Source organism: Camelina sativa, chromosome 11, assembly GCF_030686135.1.
Source record: "Camelina sativa cultivar CO46 ecotype springtype chromosome 11, ASM3068613v1".
Lineage (NCBI taxonomy): Eukaryota > Viridiplantae > Streptophyta > Magnoliopsida > Brassicales > Brassicaceae > Camelina > Camelina sativa.
The window spans coordinates 49551988-49572194 of NC_141890.1; the positions used below are offsets into that span (position 1 = coordinate 49551988).

General features: G+C 37.9%; 5 protein-coding genes across 9 annotated transcripts in view; 2 read left to right on the plus strand and 3 right to left on the minus strand.

Moving 5' to 3' along the window:
- The window catches only part of LOC104727006 (NAC domain-containing protein 102), a 96770-nt gene that overhangs the window by 73330 nt on the left and 3233 nt on the right, over positions 1-20207 (minus strand). The gene's annotated exons all lie outside the window — the stretch shown is intronic.
- LOC104727023 (proline--tRNA ligase, cytoplasmic-like) lies at positions 113-2333 on the plus strand. The gene is made up of 4 exons (XM_087474303.1): positions 113-396; positions 522-1553; positions 1631-1952; positions 2044-2333. Exons 1-4 carry the CDS (start codon positions 181-183, stop codon positions 2106-2108), a joined length of 1635 nt encoding a protein of 544 aa, XP_087330429.1. The 5' UTR covers positions 113-180; the 3' UTR covers positions 2109-2333.
- On the minus strand, positions 2321-8738 carry LOC104727024 (protein CHROMATIN REMODELING 24). The gene is given in 23 exon segments (XM_010446017.3): positions 2321-2599; positions 2602-2716; positions 2827-2962; positions 3050-3115; positions 3204-3335; positions 3438-3532; positions 3623-3691; positions 3789-3900; positions 4221-4339; positions 4426-4506; positions 4604-4675; positions 4762-4971; positions 5223-5300; positions 5372-5503; positions 5628-5718; positions 5792-5847; positions 5948-6055; positions 6228-6356; positions 6607-6661; positions 6751-6881; positions 6958-7931; positions 8160-8288; positions 8384-8738. Coding segments are annotated over 23 exon segments (3237 nt in total). The 5' UTR covers positions 8496-8738; the 3' UTR covers positions 2321-2564.
- On the plus strand, positions 9851-17305 carry LOC104727025 (DNA polymerase delta catalytic subunit). Of its 2 annotated transcripts, none has more exons than XM_087474299.1 (30): positions 9851-10362; positions 10450-10560; positions 10650-10756; positions 10828-10987; positions 11072-11267; positions 11363-11498; positions 11586-11723; positions 11947-12024; positions 12206-12297; positions 12452-12518; positions 12608-12679; positions 12754-12840; positions 13342-13461; positions 13545-13643; positions 13759-13866; positions 13968-14063; positions 14198-14263; positions 14362-14418; positions 14545-14632; positions 14714-14793; positions 14891-15004; positions 15153-15267; positions 15330-15502; positions 15638-15709; positions 15958-16032; positions 16126-16215; positions 16300-16460; positions 16681-16748; positions 16821-16908; positions 17009-17305. In XM_087474299.1, exons 1-30 carry the CDS (start codon positions 10077-10079, stop codon positions 17094-17096), a joined length of 3288 nt encoding a protein of 1095 aa, XP_087330425.1. In that variant the 5' UTR covers positions 9851-10076; the 3' UTR covers positions 17097-17305. The 2 variants fall into 2 exon arrangements, 1 of the variants encoding a protein (XP_087330425.1); XR_015571962.1 differs by having other exon boundaries at positions 9861-10362; positions 14545-14643.
- Positions 17273-19849, minus strand: LOC147935619 (E3 ubiquitin-protein ligase RGLG3-like). Of its 4 annotated transcripts, none has more exons than XM_087474309.1 (11): positions 19520-19849; positions 19341-19419; positions 19153-19237; positions 18922-19062; positions 18730-18843; positions 18510-18597; positions 18321-18426; positions 18119-18237; positions 17848-17995; positions 17689-17745; positions 17273-17578 (listed from the first exon to the last, which is right to left on the minus strand). In XM_087474309.1, the coding sequence occupies exons 2-11, from the start codon at positions 19407-19409 to the stop codon at positions 17495-17497; spliced, it is 1011 nt and encodes a 336-aa protein (XP_087330435.1). In that variant the 5' UTR covers positions 19410-19419; positions 19520-19849; the 3' UTR covers positions 17273-17494. The 4 variants fall into 4 exon arrangements, with proteins under 4 accessions (XP_087330435.1, XP_087330434.1, XP_087330433.1 ...); XM_087474308.1 differs by having other exon boundaries at positions 17848-17998; positions 19520-19844; XM_087474307.1 differs by having other exon boundaries at positions 18510-18642; positions 19520-19844.

Consider the following 20207-nt stretch of genomic DNA (forward strand, 5'->3'; position numbering starts at 1 on the left):
GACCAGAATGACAAAGCCCAACTTGTCATATTGTGTTGTTGACTTCGCTTCTTCATCTTTGTCGGTCCAGCTTGCTATATAAATTATAAGGAGTACGCGTCAAGCTAGGTTTTTTTTTTTTGGTATTGGCTGTTAGAGGGTAACTTTTCCATAAACCAGACCTCCAACGAAGGAAAGAACATGGTGAAGTCAGTGGAAGTCGATTTGGGTACTAGTACTAGTTTAGGTTCCGACACGAAAATAATAATCTCCGATGAAGATTCTGTGCAGGTTGAGACAAATCAATTACTTACTGGAGAAGCCTCTGTTGTTAATTCGAGTGGCAAGAAAAAGAAAGAAACTCGTCTTGGTATCTCTGTAAAGAAAGATGAAGACTTTGGGAATTGGTATTCTGAGGTATGAAATCTTTATTATATACTCTTCTCTTCTTTTTTTTTTAGGGTTAATTTCAATGATGCATAATTCTTTTTTCTATTCAATTAATTAAAACCTCACAATCTTAAATATTTTCTCTTGCTTAGGTTTGTAGATTCGGTGAATTGTTAGAATACTACGAGCAGGTAAAGGGATGCTACATTCTCAAGCCATCAGCAATGAAGATTTGGAATGTTATACGAAGGTTCTTCGATGCTGAAATCGAGAAGATGGACGTGGAGGAATACTATTTCCCTATGTTTGTATCACGTGGTGCTCTTGAGAAGGAGAAGGAACATATTAAAGGGTTTGCTCCAGAGGTTGCTTGGGTTACAAGAGCTGGTGAATCTGATTTGGAAACTCCAATTGCTCTGCGTCCTACTAGTGAGACTGTGATCTATCCTTACTTGAGCAAGTGGATACGAGGGCACAGGGATCTCCCATTGAAGATTAACCAGTGGAATAATGTTGTTAGATGGGAGTCTAGCGACACTACGCCATTTGTCAGGAGCCGTGAGTTCCTTTGGCAAGAAGGACACACTGCTTTTGCTACCAAAGAAGAGGCAGAGCAAGAGGTGCTTGATGTTTTGAACATTTACAGCCGCGTGTATGAAGAGCTTCTGGCAGTTCCTGTTATCAAAGGTACCAAGAGTGAGAATGAAAAGTTTGCTGGTGCTCTTGAAACCAAAAGCATTGAGGCTTTTATCCCAAGCACGGGTCGTGGTATACAAGCTGCAACGTCACATTGTTTAGGACAAAACTTTGCAAAGATGTTTGACATCACCTTTGAAGATAAGAAAGGAAAGAGATCCATGGTGTGGCAGAATTCTTGGGGATTAAGTACCAGATCGATTGGAGTAATGGTTATGACTCATGGAGATGACAAAGGCGTAGTATTCCCTCCAAAAGTGGCACCTGTTAAAGTTGTTGTGATCCAGGTTCCCATCAAAGGTGCTGTTGATGACCAAGTACTCTGTGATGCTTGTGAAGCTGTTGTATCCACCTTGCACGAGGCTGGAATCCGTGCTAAATCAGATACCCGCGACAACTATTCTTGCGGCTGGAAGTATGCAGATCAAGAACTTAAGGGTGCTCCTTTGAGAATTGAAATTGGACCTAGAGATTTGGCCAATGATCAGGTCAGTTTCTTCTACTACTAATCACAAGGTCTCTTATACTGTGTGTAGGCTAACGGTTTTCTTTGGATTATGAGCAGGTGAGAATAGTGAGGCGTGACACTGGAGCTAAGATGGATGTCAAGAGAGGGGACTTGATTGAACAAGTCAAGGACTTGCTGGAGAAAATCCAGAGAAACCTCTACGATGTGGCGAAGAGGAAGTTGGAAGAATGTACTCAAAAGGTTGAAACTTGGGAGGAATTTGAGGAAGCTTTGAGACAAAAGAAACTGATTTTGGCTCCATGGTGTGACGAAGTTGAAGTGGAGAAGGATGTGAGGAAGCGTAGCGGAAGTGATGAAACAGGAGGAGGAGGAGCTAAGACTTTGTGTACTCCCCTTGAGCAGCCTGAACTAAGAGAAGGTTTTTTATCTGACACATTCATTAATTGATCGGTTTAAGTAATCTGACAAGCCTTCGTTTAAACTAATCTCTTGATTTTTTTTCTCTGCAGACACTCTATGCTTTGCATCAGGAAAGCCTGCAAAGAAGTGGAGCTACTGGGGAAGAAGTTACTAAGCTCTCTCTTCTTTTAGTGTCATAAGCAAAATTGGGACTCATATATACTAGCATGTAATTTTATTCTTCGTGGTTGGGTTAGTGAACCTTAAACTAACATATCTTAAACACCAACATATCTTTGGTTTTATTCATTGATACTGTAATGGAGAGCATTGAAATCTCTATACAGGTTGTATTTGTTAAAAGGAACGAACCAAAATCAAAGACAATTTTGTGCTGAAATCTTCATTTTACTGATTACACAGTTTTATGGGTTTCAGATTAAAAGATAAAATCTGGCTTAGCACACTCGTTTTTGTAGTAGCGTTGATCTTGTTTGCAGCAAGTCATAAGTAACTGACTTTCTTTTCAATTCAACAGAATCAAATTTGATAAGAAAGAAACCAAAAAAAAAACCCCGAGTGTGGCCATGATGGTCCTAAGCATTTCTTGCATCTTGATTTCTGTCTTTTTCTACATATTCAATCCTCTGTGCATCTTCTGACTTACTCCAAGTCAATAACTTGAGGCCCTTTTGCTACTCTCAAGTCTCCTAGTTCTCTAGTCAATTCATCAATCTGCTTCTGAATTTTTGCTCCTCTATCTGGTAGCCTTGAGACCGTACTCTGTAAGATGAAAAATGAAACTCAAAAACAGAAACTTAAGATAATGCTGAAGCTTTACACTGATGTCAGAGAGTTAAGATAATGCTGAAGCTTTACACTGATGTCATTACCTTGTTTTTGAGTAGAATCGATAAACGACTGAGTCTTGCTTTAATTTCGCTTTCTGACAATTCCTTGTCGTCGATTGGGGAAATGTTGATTGTCTTATTCAAATTCACATCCTTTGGCTTGAAAGCATAGTCAGCCCTGCCAGAAAGTGTTTTCGAAATCGATGAGAGAATATACAAAAAGACCAAAACAAAAATTTGACAAAAGGCTGTTGGTGGTTTATACCCATTGATTACGGTGTCTTGTGAAATACTTGATGATGGGTATCCCAAGAACGACGTTGTTCCTCTCCTTTTTCAGTTGAAGAACAAATCAGAAACTGGGATTTAAAGATGAAAGGAAATCTGTATATATAACTAACAAGAGAACATGGAGTCACCTTATTTCTTCTTCTTCATCTTTCTGTATCGCTTGAATAGGAGCTGTCTTGGAGAAAAGTAAGCTGTGATGGCTAACTCCAGCTATGCCAAGAGTTTCAAGAAACTTTACATGGGATTCTAGAGTTTCATCTCTGTCAAAACAAACAAAATGAGTGAATTCATATTCGAAAATTTCAAATCAAAATAAAGCATCATGACACAGTTTTATTGCTCAGAATTCAGTGTTTGCTTACAGTTTGATCTGGTTATAGTGCTCTTCGTATAGTTGTTGTTGTGTAGGTGAAACATCGAAGCCTCCTTTGGGAAGACTGAAAAGTTCTCGAAGGTCCTAAGAGAGATATCATTTGGTATAAACAATTAGAAACAAATAAAAGAGACGCTTGAAAGCATTTAGACTGCCATTTACAGCAGAACTCACCTGCTGGCTGAAGTAGCGGGTTTGTTCTTTATGCTCAGTTGCAGTTTTAAACAATCCTCCCTTGTATACCTAAAAGAAAGAAAGCATATACCGAGGTTATTCTATCATACAAATGATCATATATATCAAAATCACTTTTACTGAGGAACAAAAATATGTCACAGACCTGTTTTCTGTATATCTTCTCTTCAACAGTTGCTGAGGTCATTAACCTATAGACGATGACATCCTTTGTCTGCCCAATTCTATATGCTCGATCAACACTCTGGTTGTCCGTGCTGCATAGATAATAGTAAATCAAATCATGTACTTTCAAGAGACTAAAAATATTAACAGCTTCCAACACGGGTTTTAGGCTACATCAAGTTTCGCAGGATAAAGCATAGAAATCAAGCATGCATCATATACAGTTAATATCCTATTAGAGATCCGACAATAAGCATCTAACTAAAACAGGAAGCAAACTTGATTTTCAACGAGATAGAGATGAAGCAAACTTGATTTTCAACAAGATAGAGATGGATTTGATAATAATAATAGATTTTTTCATAACGTTTAGACTTAGGCTGTTGAAAGAATAGTCTACAGACATACGCACCTTGGATTCCAGGCAGGGTCAACCACAATCACACGGTCTGCCTTAGTCAGAGTAAGTCCGAGACCACCAACTTGAGAAGTCAAGAGAAATATAGGAGCCACGTGACCTTCTTGAAATTCCTAGACAATATTAAGGTTTTATAGAATTGTTAGTATGAAGACAAATGAAATGTAATGTGTCTAAGGATAGAGAAACAAAAACCCACTTCAACAGTCTTCAATCTGTCGGGGGCTTTTGTAGTGCCATCAATTCGCAAGAAACTATAACCGTTGGAGGTAAGAGAATCCTGAAAATTCCAAGCGTATCACATTAAAAAACCTTCAATATTCTTAAAACCGTTTTCTAATGTTGGTATAGGTGAAGTTAAAAGCTAATAGCAAAACCTGAATAAGATTAAGCATCTTGCGTGTCTGGGAGAAGATCAGAACACGGTGCCCTTCTGGAATTAAATTTTCCTGAATAACCATGTAGAAAGGATGTCAGTCAAACAGACAAACATCAAAAATTAATATCACTTATTGAAACATAAATGCGATCTTACCAATAGCGACATAATGAATGACAATTTGCAAGATATGCTGTCATTCTTCGTCTGGAAATCATCTGTATCCACACTGTCTGCTATATGCATTGCCAATCTCTCAGCCACGCCTGCTTCTTCTTGTGTTAGTGTTGATTCCATTCCTTCTAGGACATCCTCAGCAGCCCTCTTAGTTAACAGAAGCGGGTGGTCACATATTTTCTTCAGAATCTGTTACATAACAAACAATAATTGTAAGCTGCCAGATATGAACAAACAAGATTTTAAACAGGAAATAAATATACATACGCTTGACGTATTTATAAACAGAGAGGAAGCCATTATTCCATGTAACATATATATCCTAAAGGGAATTAAGCAAAGTGTATAAGATCTGAAACTGGTCTACATTTATTTAACGAACACATGGACATACATACTTAATCAAACAAATAAAACACAAGAAGAGAGCTTCAAGTTACCGTTAGAGCTGCTAGAGGCGAACCATCAAAAGCTGACAGAACAATTTCACTGTTTAAGAAAGCTTCATATAATTGCCTCTGCAACAAAGAGATATGTATCAGTAATTCCATAGGAGAAGATTAGATCAACGTCTATTTAAGAGTTTCACCTGGCAAGCTGTTAGCCTTAGCCATACAACAATTTCGTCCTTCTTTGATAGTTTCGAGGTTGCACCATCATCACCAAACACTTCACTCTTAAGGCGCCGCAAGAAGAAAGGTTGAATATGCTCCCTCAAGTTCTATTAATCAAAAAGGAGTAAACACGAAAAAAAAAAAATGTAAGATCTACAGCCTACAAACTGGAGCAACATATGTCACAAGCGAATAGATAGCTACTCAAGCATATTTGAACTAACTACTCACCTTTGCTACTGTTGAGCCTATCCTCTGTTCTCTATCAGAAGCATTCTTGTCAGTTCCACGAATAATGAAATGCTCATAATTCTGCTTAAACCTGTTAAAGCAAGGCTTAGATATACAAAGCTGGTAAATGTACACTGACAAATTTGTAGATAGGAGATGGTTACCAATTCTTGTCACCGAGTAGCCCAGGGCAGCTGAAGTTGAAGAGAGCCCACAGTTCCTGTAAAATATGAAGATGGAATCAATAGGCAGAATTAGAATTGCAAGAAAAATTAATAAATGGAAAGATATGGACCAGCCTCAAATGCCATAGACAATACCTTGAGATTGTTCTGGATTGGTGTACCACTTATTATTATACGGTGAGAACTTGGGATCTCAAGCAAACTCTTGGCCCTTTGTGTGTTGGGGTTCTTAATAAGATGTCCCTAGAAGTAAGAGAAAATACATCATACTGATATCGGTATGTAAAAAAAGTCAAAACCTACACTAGTAGTAACATCTTTGCGCTTGATAGATTATAGTGCATACACATTATACCAACTATTAGTGCAGAGAGTCAGAGATGTTACAAATAATAAAAGATTGTAATATGTTTACCTCGTCCAGAATCATGTAATCCCATTTGATTCCATCTTCGTCATCCTCATCAGTATAATGGTCGTCACCTTGCAAAGCCTTTGTATTGTTCCGTACGATATCATAGGTTGTAAGAAGAACACCTTTACCCTACAAAAGTTAGAGATATCCAAGTTGAAAACCCATACCATTTCTCAAAACAACCAACATTTAACTCTGTATTTATCAGTTTAATCCTTTAAACGCAATATGAGGATATGCTTCTATACAAATAAAAATGATATACTACAGGAAAGGGTAACAGTGTAATAAATCAAGTCAAATGTAAATGAATTGTAACTGCATAGTTAAATGTATCAGTGAAATCTCTCAGGATAACAATGGAAGAAAGAACATGAACCTGCAGAACGTGGTGGAGATCATATTCTCGGGCTTTCGTCGAAGTGCCATAGTATCTATAAAAGGGAAAGAAAGACAAGGCAATCAGAATCACTGTATCTATAAAAACTAGTTCAGTATATCACTCAAATTAAATCGCTCTTACTCTCTAGTCATTCGTGAAAGTCCTACGGTGGCTAGTTCTTTCATCCAGTGAGGGAGCAAGGTTTTTGGGGCCACTACCAAAGCACGTTTGATGAGTTTGGAGTTGAAGAGACCAGCAAGAAAACTGCAAATCTGCAATCCAAATAAACAAAAATCAAAGATACAGAATTGTAAACAAGAAAAAAGTGCAGATTGCAGATTACTTTACCTGCATAGTTTTACCTAACCCCATATCATCTCCAAGTATTCCACCTTTCTCTTGTGTATGCAACGACCAAAGCCACTTCAGCCCTTCCCTTTGATGTGGATATAACATTGTTGCAATCTTTCCAGGCAATGTGTAAGACAAGTTGAGGGCAGTAAAAGTGATAGACCCTTCATCCTCCGACAATCTCTCATCATAACCATGTCTTTCGGTGTTGTGAGACCGAGCTGGCATTTTAGGCTTTCCATGATGAATTTTCATTTCAGCTGCCTTTTCCCCAGTCAAAATGACACATTCATCATCATCATCCTCGTCTAAGTCTCTTAGCTTGGCGGCATTCGACCGTCCCACTGTTCTTAGCTTCTCACTTGCCTCTATATGTCTAGTAGTCTTCAGACTTTGGCCGACTTCTTTGTGTTTTCCCTTCCCACGGTCAAGATTGTATCCCTGCCTGTTATCTTCAGACTTATCGTAAAAGTGCTGTCCAGAAAATGAGTTTTGCTTTCCAACATTCGAAACTCTTTCTTCCCATTCGCTTGAAAACTCATTACTAGCTTCCTCTTCCCGAATGGCAACAGCAGCATTCCCTTGCTTGTCCTTGAGACTATCAACGCCAGCATTACATGTGGTAACCACATCTGACGAGGAAAACGAGGAATTGGCGTCCTCAAAATCAAGATTATCAACCTGGGTCTTATTAACTCCACCCGCATCAAACTGGTTAACTTTCTTCTTCTGAATGGACATTGTCCCAAGCTTAGAGGTGAGGTCATCCAAAATATCCATGATCTCGTTCCTTCCTCCACCATCTTGTTTTTCCTCTTTTTGCTTCAACTGAGGTGAGGGCGAAGCAAAGTCTGTGATTATGGAAAAGTTAGGCTCCTCAGCTAGCTCTGTCTTAGCTTCCTCTGATACATCCAAAGATGTGAAATCGTTCCCAGCTCCAGCGCTCTCGAGTGATGACTCCCCCCCTTTAACTGATTCAAACATCATGAAAAGACAAACGCATTCGAGTAAACAAACTTTATCTGACGCAATTTAGTAACAACTGTAAAAGAAGGAAAATCAAACAAAAACCCAGATTTCGTAAAACCCTAATTTCAAAGTAGAGAACAAAATCGAAATACATCAATCAATGGGAATACTCAGTTCTATCGGTAAACGGAGAGAAACGGGTGACAAAAAACCCTAAAAATCAGGATTACCTGGGGAATCGTCGAAATCAACCAAATCAGGATCTTCGTCATCTAAATCAGATAAGTCTTCCTTAGGCAAGGCCTTGCAGAGACGACGTCGTCCAGCAAGCTTAATCATGGACTTGTTCGTTTCTCCATCTGAAACCCCCAAAAAAAAACTCAAAAATCAAAATCAAAGACAGAAACGAATCAGAAAGTAAAGAACAAAACAATAGAGGAGAGAGTAATCGTACGGGAAGAAGAGGAAGGCTGTTTAGGAGGCGCAGAAAGATCCTGGAGGATACTATATTGTCGATCGTTCAAGCTCGGAGGTTTTCTTCTATGACTGGCCGTATTTTCCGCCATTGCTTACAACACTGTTTAGTGGAGATGAGTTTTGTGTTTCCCAGAGATCGATTCCAAATAAATCGAGAGAGAAGTCTGAGAAGCAGAGGTAGAAGAAGACGAAGAGAATGTTTGGAATCCCGCCTTTCCTCTGATTTTTTGAAATTTGAAGATTTTCTCAGTTTCCGATACAAATGGCTCTCTCTCTCTCTCTCTCTCTAACCCTCTGATTTAACCTAAAAATATATATATATTTATTTTGGTTCTTTGTTTTGTCAACAAAATATTAATTTATTTCCTTTATTGTAAACACACAATTTTTTTTTTTTTGAAATTTGTTATGGACCTTATGGTGGTGGTGGAGTCACATAGTTTCCATATATTTTTTGAGTTGTTGTTACAAGAATAAAAAAAGGAAAATTTGGTGGCTAAATTGTTTAGACTAGGCGATAGGAAGAAGCATAATGGTACATTTTTGGTTTGATTTATTCAACTGATTTAAAAAAATAATAATAACTTGTAAAGAATCAATCTACGTAAAAGCTCGAATAGAGACTTCTCAAAACTGATAGTTTGAAGTGTGGAACAGAGGTGAGGCGTTTCCACATTGTTCTTATCTATTTTCAAGTTTTCATCGGTAAAGATGGCTTTGGATGATGTGGAGGTGATTAATCTTATCCATAACTAATGTTTTTGCAAAATTATTGCGAATGGCTTTGGATGAGAGCTTTATTCCGATTGAGCCTAGTACTACTAGTATGTATTTGGAGTAATACCTTGGTAATCGATATAAAAATGGGCAAAAAGTACTTCACATTCAAGACTTATCTCTTAGTTGGGTTGCTCTACCTCTCTACCTAGTGAATGAAGGAGTAGTGCAAAACTGCTTTATTAGCGAAACCACCTTAAGCCCGAGATACAATAAGAGATAGAGGTTGTGAGTTGTACCTTTTGAGGAGACGATCGGAGAACCACAAAATAGATCCAGCCTGAGAGATGATACATGCATGTTATAATCGTGCTTTTGGCATAAAACCAAGCTCCAGTAATGAAATGTTCGAATAGTAGACGTCCATGAGTCAAACCATATAGAAATATTTGTCATGTTTCATCCATCCCTTAAGGAAAGGTTAAAGACCGGATAAACAATGAAAATCGTGTTATATAACACGATAGAGCTCTCTTATAAGATTATCTCTATTGATCTACAATTATTCGTATTTTCTTTGAGATCAAACTTCATACGTATGTCAACAAAGAAAAAAAAACTTCATACTTAGAACTAGAAGCACTTAAACATTAGTTATTTGGTCATCAGATAAATTCAAAATAATTGCGACCACAATTTTTAAAAAGACGATTTCGTTAATAGTAGCGTTTGTCTAGGGACTTGAGAAAAATTCCCAAATTAAAATCTTGTGTCACATTAAAAACACATGGCCTCTCTCTCTCTCTCTCTCTATAGTCTCAATCTCACATAGCAAAACCCTTAAAACTGGCGGGAATTTACTCACAGTAGTCTCACTTTCTTCTTCTCTCAGACCTCCGCGAGAGCTCACACTAACACGTTCTTCTTCATCATTTTCCCGCTCACCAGAAAACATGAATAGAGGCGGCGGTAATTCCAAAAAGAGACCGCCTCCGTCAAATCCCCCACCGGCGGTAAAGCATCGAGCCACCGGTAATTCAACACCATCTCCGGCCATCGGAACCCTAGAAGATGAATTTATGGTGGAAGAAGACGTGTTTCTTGACGAGGCTCTCTTGTACGGCGAAGACGACGAAGAATCCCTAATTCTCCGTGATATCGAGGAGCGTGAATCGCGTTCTTCCTCTTGGGCTCGACCTCCGCTCTCACCTGCTTATGTCTCAAATTCGCAGAGTATCAGTTGAGTGTTTTCTTAATTCGTCTTTTGGGTTTCTTCATCTTGTGATTTTGCTGCGAAATTGCTCAACACTTCGATTTATGTTATAGTTTTCCAACAATTGGAGATTGACTCTATAGTTTCGGAGACTCATAAGGAGCTGTTACCGGGTTCCTCTGGGCAAGCTCCAATCATTAGGATGTTTGGGGTTACCAAAGAAGGTTAGCATTTTTGGTCTTTGTTCAAAACACACTGACGTGGGGGAAACTATTTCGTTAGATCTGAGCTTAATTTTGTGGTATATTGTCAGGTAACAGTGTCTGTTGCTTTGTTCATGGATTTGAGCCCTACTTTTACATTGCTTGCCCTCCTGGTATGGGACCTGACGATATTTCTCAATTCCATCAGACTCTCGAGGTATTTTACTATGCAGGCTAAATATATATGATATCCCTGGTTTTGTTTTAAAGCTCATCTGACTCATTCAGGGAAGGATGAGGGAGTCCAATAAAAATGCCAAGGTCCCGAAGTTTGTCCGTCGTATAGAAATGGTGCAGAAAAGAAGCATCATGTATTACCAACAGCAGAAATCCCAAAATTTTCTGAAGATTACAGTTGCATTGCCGACTATGGTGGCTAGCTGTCGCGGTATATGACTCCCAAAATGTTTTTGCTTTATGAGTCTACTATCTCCTTTACTGATTGTTGTCATTGCAATGATTTAATTGGTAGGTATCCTTGATAGAGGCTTACAAATTGATGGATTGGGTATGAAGAGCTTCCAAACATTTGAGAGCAATATTCTTTTCGTTCTACGTTTCATGGTTGATCGTGATATTGTCGGAGGGAATTGGATTGAAGTACCTACTGGGAAATATAAGAAGAATGCAAGAACTTTGTCATACTGCCAGTTGGAGTTCCATTGCCTGTATCCTCATCTGAATTTATTTTCTGGGGCAAGAAAATGTTTATCTAGTAACATATTCTATTTTATGTCGTTGCTTTCTTTAACATGGGGTTTAGGTACTCAGATCTAATCAGTCATGCTGCAGAAGGTGAATACTCAAAAATGGCTCCCTTCCGTGTACTAAGTTTTGATATTGAGTGCGCAGGTCGTAAAGGACACTTTCCTGAGGCTAAGCATGATCCTGTAATCCAGGTTAGCTGTTTTTGTTATATTATGAGATCCCTATTTGTTATTTCTGTTCGCATTCCTTTTGACACGACATTCTCTTTGCTTTTCTAGATAGCGAACCTTGTTACTCTTCAGGGAGAGGATCACCCATTTGTACGCAATGTCATGACTCTTAAGTCATGTGCTCCAATCGTAGGCGTAGATGTCATGTCTTTTGAAACAGAAAGAGAGGTCTTGCTTGCTTGGAGGGTATTGTTTTTGCTTCCTATCGTCTTTCATTCTTATATGTGCATTACTTTCTCTTTATCTGGTTTTTGGCACCTTAGCTTACAAAAGTAAGTTCTATTACAGTTTCATAGATCTGGGAAGACTTCGTGAAAAAGATTTAGTAAACTTTATTTTGCCACTGCAATATTGTTGTGGGGTTAGTGAAGCATGTTTTCTGCTGATGTATAAGATGTATTGGCTGCAGGATTTGATTCGTGATGTTGATCCTGATATCATCATTGGTTATAACATCTGCAAATTCGATTTACCGTATCTGATTGAGGTACTTGAACATTACCTTTTACTTTTATTGACAAATTATTATCACCTCTGGTTAGCAGAAGCGTGCTTTTCATTCTCATAGCATTCTATATGTATTATATCTATGCGCCGCTGTGCTGTATGGTGTTTATGTAATGAATCTATTTTTACCTATAAAATATTCTGTTTTTTTTTATTCTCAGAGAGCTGCAACACTGGGAATAGAGGAATTTCCACTTCTTGGTCGTGTAAAGAACAGTAGGGTCCGGGTCAGAGACTCAATATTTTCATCAAGGTGATGCAGTAGTAGCTGGGTGCTTGCTAATTGCCATCACTTTCTCCTATTTTTTTTTTTGTTGTGCTCCATGCTTTTCGTGGCTCATGAATTCTCTAACCTCGCATGTTATAATGCTATACTGCATCCCATAGTAATATGTGCCATGTTTCAGACAACAAGGAATAAGGGAAAGTAAAGAGACCACAATTGAAGGAAGATTTCAGTTTGACCTTATTCAGGTTTCTGCGTTAACAAATTCATTTTGGTATAGTCATCCTTAGATTGTTTGTTTGTAACATCAACTTAATTCTTCATTTAATTATTGTAGGCAATACACAGAGACCACAAATTAAGTTCTTATTCGCTGAATTCTGTCTCCGCTCACTTTCTTTCCGAGCAGGTGAAACCGAGTATTATGTAGAATTTCAGGTTATTTCTATTTTTCCATGTGGCTGACCTGATTGTCTTCTTCAGAAAGAGGATGTCCACCATTCTATAATAACTGATCTCCAAAATGGGAATGCAGAAACCAGGAGGCGTCTTGCTGTTTATTGTTTGAAGGTACCTCCTTTTGTTTATTCTGGACTATTGCTGCCTTTGTCCTGTTTCCTTGCCTGTTATTACACAAATTTAAGATTTTCTAACTAGCTATCAAGCTTGTCTAACTACCTCACAGTCCTATTACATGTTGTCCAAGTCCCACCCTTCCTAGTGTAAAAGATGAACATTAATGTGTTTATTATTCTTGTGTACTTCTCTCTGCTTATACTGTACGTGTAGCAAGAGGACCCCTTGTAGATAAGGACATTGTAAAAAGCCTTACTTAACCATTTGGGTTCATAGAAATGGATACCCCTACAATTCATGAGGTTTTTGAGCATTATGAATGTGATCTAGGCTTGAAGGACTTTTGGCAATTGCTAGCGATATTAGTGACACATAAAATAATGTGTTTTGAAGGAAATGTGAAAGGATGTTCAGACTCTAATTTTGTTCTCTCTCTATTAATAGTCAACCAAATGAATACTAAAAGAAGTCACCACGTCCTCTTTGCTGTTATAGGATGCATATCTCCCTCAGAGGCTTCTGGACAAACTGATGTTTATATATAATTATGTCGAAATGGCTCGTGTAACTGGTGTCCCTATTTCCTTCCTTCTTGCTAGAGGACAGAGTATCAAGGTATTTCTCAACTAATAGTTTCTGGATATGTTTTTCAGTTTACTGAGGTGGCTGATATTTAGTGTCTCAAATATTGCTTCTAGGTTCTATCTCAGCTTCTTAGGAAAGCTAAACAGAAGAATCTGGTTCTTCCAAATGCTAAACAGTCAGGGTCCGAACAAGGAACTTATGAAGGCGCAACTGTAAGTTGGTGATTTACGGGTCTAACATTTATTTTTTCGCCTGTCCTTTGTATTAGTTCAACACTTCCACTGTTCTGACATGTGTTCTGTTTTAAATGTATCAAATGATACTCAGGTGTTAGAAGCAAGAACAGGTTTCTATGAAAAACCAATTGCAACTTTGGATTTTGCTTCACTGTACCCGTCAATTATGATGGCATATAATCTATGCTACTGCACCTTGGTAATTCTTTTGATATTTCCTTTTTAACTGCTAGTTATTTTATCATCTGTTGTTTATACACCTTCTTAATTTGGGAGCATTCCATGTTCTTGTCTTTGAAGGTGACACCTGAAGATGTACGCAAACTGAATCTTCCACCTGAACATGTCACTAGAACTCCATCAGGGGAAACATTTGTTAAGCAGAGCTTGCAAAAGGTTGCGACATTTAGTTAAATTAACTATCCTCAAGTACCTCAAATCCTGTTGAATAATTTCTTTCAGGAAACACGACCAATTAATTAATTCAGGGAATACAACAGTTTATAAACAAAGCAAATAATCCATTTCAGGGTATACTTCCAGAAATTCTCGAAGAGCTTCTTACTGCCCGTAAAAGAGCCAAAGCAGATTTAAAGGTAACTAAACATTTGATTCTGTAGAAACTCTTGCAGTATGTGCGTACCTGTATAGAGCCTTCAATTACTACTATTGTAACTGGCATTGTCCATTTTAGGAGGCTAAGGATCCCCTTGCAAAGGCTGTTTTAGACGGTAGGCAGTTGGCATTGAAGGTGAACTTCTTACTGTCAATTTATTTAACTTAGTCATTCAGAAAAATGATTCAATGTTCTGAAAATTTTGAACAATATTCCTCGTGTAAACTGCTCTTTTACATTTGCTTTCTATTATTGTCTCAGATCAGTGCAAATTCTGTCTATGGGTTTACGGGAGCCACTATTGGGCAGTTACCATGCTTAGAAATATCCTCAAGTGTAACTAGCTATGGTATTTCTTTTGTAAGCACTGCAACTTTTCTAGACATGTACCCTTATAGGTTTATTCTGATGGATTTGTATCTTTCTGAAGGTCGTCAGATGATTGAACAAACGAAGAAACTTGTGGAAGATAAATTCACAACACTAGGCGGGTATGAATACAATGCAGAGGTAAATTTTCAAATAATTACTTGTTGTATGGAAAAGACAGAGTGAAGTATATGTTTGTTCTTATATTTATTGAATTTGATGGGTAATGACGTATTAGGTCATTTATGGAGACACGGATTCAGTCATGGTGCAATTTGGAGTATCGGATGTAGAAGCTGCGATGAACTTGGGGAGGGAAGCTGCGGAACATATTAGCGGAACTTTTATCAAAGTAAGTAACTTTTTTCTGCTAGGAGTGTATCATAAACTTCTCCCTAATCCCTGGGGTAGAGGTGAAAGATTACGTATTTTTCTTGAAAACAAAATATAACAAGGCTGAATCGTTCTCTGTTTCTTGATTGTGTATGATGTCAATAAAGCCCATCAAATTGGAGTTTGAAAAGGTTTATTTCCCATATCTGCTGATTAACAAGAAGAGGTATGCTGGTTTGCTATGGACAAATCCTCAACAGTTTGACAAAATGGACACCAAAGGTAAGTCTTTGTAATTTCACAGCTTCTCTCTTATTTATTTTCTGACTAAATATCTCTGGCAGGAATCGAGACAGTACGAAGAGATAATTGTTTACTGGTTAAGAACCTCGTGACTGAGAGTCTTAACAAAATACTTATTGATAGAGATGTTCCAGGCGCAGCTGAGTATGTTAAGAAAACCATTTCGGATCTTCTCATGAACCGTATTGACTTATCACTTTTGGTGATTACAAAGGTAATATGCTGTGCTTGATATCTTTTCTTTTGATGTTTGTATTGCCTGAAAGTGTATGATCATGATTAAAGCCATCTGTGAAAACTAAAACAAGAATCAACCTATAACGCTCCTGATGTGTTTCTCAAATCATAGGGTTTAACGAAAACAGGGGATGATTATGAAAATAAATCAGCTCATGGTGAACTTGCTGAACGCATGCGTAAGGTTTGTGGTACTCTTTATCTTTTTTCATCTATCATTGACATGATAAAGCATTTTCATTATATTTTAAGATAACTCTTGACCGTTTCCTTTCGTCAAGAAACATGTACAAATGTGTCTAGGGAGATTTTCATTCCTTCATTCTTTTAGTGAATATACGTATAGAGGTTTCTCTGACACTGAGATCTATTTTACGGTGTCTGATGACCTATCATGTGAAATATGACAGTGTTTGCTTTCATATGTGACAGAGGGATGCTGCTACAGCGCCAAATGTTGGGGATCGAGTGCCGTATGTTATCATAAAAGCTGCTAAAGGTGCCAAGGTACCTTTCATGTCAACATTATTTTTATAGTTTTTCATAAAATCTTGAGGTCATTTTCTTCTACCGTGCTTATCTCATTTTAATATCAAATAGGCTTATGAACGGTCAGAAGATCCTATCTACGTGCTACAGAATAACATCCCTATAGACCCAAATTACTACTTGGAGAATCAGATTAGCAAGGTCAGTTTGAAGTGGGGTTTGTCTATAAGTTATTCTGAACTCTCTATTCTAGTATCTGGAATTTGAAGCAGATGTTGTTCTCAGCCGCTGCTTAGGATTTTTGAGCCAGTCTTGAAAAATGCTAGCAAGGAACTTCTCCACGGAAGTCACACTAGGTCAATATCAATTAGTACTCCTTCAAACAGCGGCATAATGAAATTTGCTAAGAAACAACTTAGCTGTGTTGGCTGCAAAGTTCCGATCAGGTACGTTGTGGTTCCTTGCCTATGTTATTGATCATGTTCACTTTGGAAGAATATTAGGATCCTGCAAGTTCTACGTGATTCCTGGATTCTCGGTTCCTGATCTGTATTTGTTTCTATGTCTTCCAAGTTCCTTATCATTTGATTGTTTGTTCTTGCAATCTTGTTTATCTGATTCCATTTATGGTATCTGCTTATCAATTTTCACTTTAACTTGAAGCAGCAATGGAACACTATGCGCAAGTTGCAAGGGAAGAGAAGCCGAGTTGTACTGCAAAAACGTGTCTCAAGGTATGCTACCGTTATTCTCTTTTCTATAGACTTGATCTATCAGGAATGTTTGAATATTTTGTGAAAATTCAGTGGCGGACCTAGAAGAAGTTTTTGGGAGGCTGTGGACCCAGTGCCAGGAGTGTCAAGGCTCTCTCCATCAAGATGTCTTGTGCACCAGGTTTGCTTATATATCTTTCCGATAGATTTTTCTTTCGATAGGTAATACCGTAATAGGTTCTCATCCAACTTTATCATTATATCTTTATTGGTCTTGACAGTCGAGATTGTCCTATATTTTACCGGAGAATGAAAGCACAAAAAGACATGGCTGTGGCCAAGCAACAACTCGAACGTTGGAGCTTCTAAATAGAAGGTTGTTTTTAGGCTCTCCATCGGCTTCTTTGCTGTTACATCTTCCGTATGGTTTAGAACTAGTAGGTCCTAATAGGCTTTGTGATGTTATAAAAAGGACCTCTTTTGCTTCTTTGTACGTAGCTTTTGATTAATACAGAGAGAGGATTCGTTGTCTTGCATATCTCCTATTTCGGCAGGCTAAGAATTTTGGGAATTTATTATATCCATATGCCACTGCAATACATACGAAATTACGAACTACAACTCAAGATTTAGGTATTATTATTCTTCTGGTTGGACTGTACAAGGTGCTACACAAGTATGAACATGAATCTCAAGTGCGTAACCAGTTAACCATATGGCTTCTGCCTCATCTCTAGCGTCCTTAAGTTGCCCAGAGTTTTACTGAGTCAAGTGTACAGCCTTATCCTTGTTGTTATAGGTTGTCTGCACATTGGGCATGTTGTGACAATCACGCCGCATTCCTTGCATGTCTTCAATTTGAAATCGAAAGCATCAGAGATGTCGCAAACCCGATATGGAAGCAGCACAGTTCATAGAAAAACAAAAGTGTACTTTTTTTTTCTTTGAAAATTTCACTTACCGTATGACCGCAGCTAAAAGCCATGTCCTTTGGATTCGTTAAGCAAATCGGGCATACCTTATTTTTGAAAATGAATGTAAATCTCAGTATCAGAGAAACTGAGTGTGTACTCATTGACAAAAGAAGAGCCAACAAAGGCAAAAAAATAAGAGAATTTACCGGCGCTGTAGCATGAGCCGTTCTGTCACTTTTCTCTGCAGTTTCTGTCATAGGATGTGGCACCGATCTAATAGCATTGTCACGCTCTATAACCTCCGGTGGTGGCGGGAGTGGATTATGGTGCAGATAAGAACTGCGCTCTGGCTTTCTACTGTTCACAAGCACAATCGTAGGTTGGTTTGATTTGCAACTTTTCAAGAATCTAATGCAATAAGAATACATAAACAGTGATACAAGAAGTTTCTAAAGGTACAAACTTTACTCCACTTACTTGAGACTTAATGTAGCCTTGTACTGAAAAGGGATCTCCATGAGAGCTGCGAGTGCAAAAGCAGCCTCCTTTTTCGCCGCATCTTTGTGCTCCGACATTATCTTTGTGAAGTTTACAAACTGTAAAACGAAACCGAGTTTTTTCACGAATCACCATATCCGGAAAATATGCAATTTCTATTCAGGGTTCTCTAATAATTTACCTGGAAGTTATCAAACTCACGGTGAGGGATATTGTCATCGAACTGTTTCATTGTATCCCATGGTCCATCTCCAACTCCAACCAAGACGATTGACAATGGGTAATGGCTGGAATTTAACACCGAACATTAGTATGATTGTATGAATATAAATACATGATCATGAAAATCTGAGCTTATTGAATAGTTTACCTAGCTGCCATTATAGAGTTCATAGTAGCTTCTTCCTGTGGACTAAGTCGACCAAGTGGAACATCTGGATTCCTTGTGACCTGACCATCTGCAATAATGACGAGAACATGGTATTGCATATTGTTCTGCTCAACTATGTTGATGGCAGCATCAAAAACACAGATTAATCTTTACTATAAGAAGAGTAATAAGTAAATTAATTTGTAGTAAGAGAAATTACCAGATAACTTCAAATGTGGAACAATCTCTCTATATCGTTTAACAGCGTTTTCCAATCCTTGGCAGCTTTTGTTCTCGGGATAAAAGCTGAATACATATTGATCGCGTGTTGTTGCTGCAGGATCAATAAACCAACCATTAAGAACTTCTCTAAATCTACTTCATTTTGAAAGCAAAAAGTGAGAAAACTTACCATCCCCAAAACCAAAACAAGGTATAAGATCATCTTCATCAAAGGGAGACAAAGTACGACCAATTATAGATATTGCTTGCTCATATGGATTCTGTCTTTTACCAATGGCATGAAGGCTTTTTCTATTGAATGAGTATCTTCCTGCATTGACCGAGATTCATTAACATTTAACTAAAACCGTTAAATCGTCTCATCAACATGTGAAGCATTTTCTTAAAAATCAAAAATTACCTGTCCATTCATTGCTCTTGGTAAAGTCAATTCCTAGAATCAGATTTGAAGATTCAAGTCCAGCTTCTCTCAGAGAAGTTATCACCTAATATAGCAAAGTCCACAACAAGACACTTCTTATGCAACTCATCACTTTGAAAAAGATTCAAATCAAGAAATCAAAGAAATAGGTGGTAAAGTTATGAGACCTGACCCAAGCTGCTGAAATGATCAGCGATATATGAAGGTTGCTGATTACTTTTATTTCCTCTGTTCATTGCAAAAACTCTGCAGCACAAGAACCTCTTTTACAAACCCCAATCTTCTTGAGAAGAAAATAATCAGAATCTAAAAGACACTGTTACAAGTGCCAAGTATATAAATCAACCTGGAGTTTGTTGAAAAGCCGAAAGACTTCTTACAGAATTTTTTTTTTTTTTTCTTTTCTGGAGAATATCTTCTTACAGAAGAAGATTAGTTAGTTTATTAGAAAAGATAACACAAAAAGAGGAATATGAAGAAATATAAAAAAGGAAACACAAAGTGGGTTTTGTTGAATCTTGAAAGTTAGTGGAACGTGACCCCTTTGCTTGCGGCGGCAAATAATCAAAGCGTATTTTGCTCTCTCACACGCCATCATCAATCTAGAAATTTTTATTTGGTCTCTCTTCTGCGTCATTAATGATTTATCCTAAACCCCAAAAAAAGCATACAGTATATAAGATTCACGTGGACTTGACCAAAAAAACAAAAAAAGGATTAACGTGGACAACGTGGCAAAAGCTGAAGCTTTTGTCCGAAGAAAATGATTTTGGGTTTTTGATTCCCCCCAAAATATAAAACCCAGAACCATTTTATTGGGCTTTATTATAATCATCAAAAAGCCTTTTTGTATATCTTCACCACACCTATAAGTTCACCATGTTTTCAATCACAACATACACGTGCGAGTAGTAGCGATTAGCACAAAACTCAACAACCCAGTCTACGAACATCATGATGGGTTTCATTTTCATGATTTTCACCGTTTGGTGTTGTTCTTTCAGTTGGTGCTACATTGGACCCCTAAAGCCAAC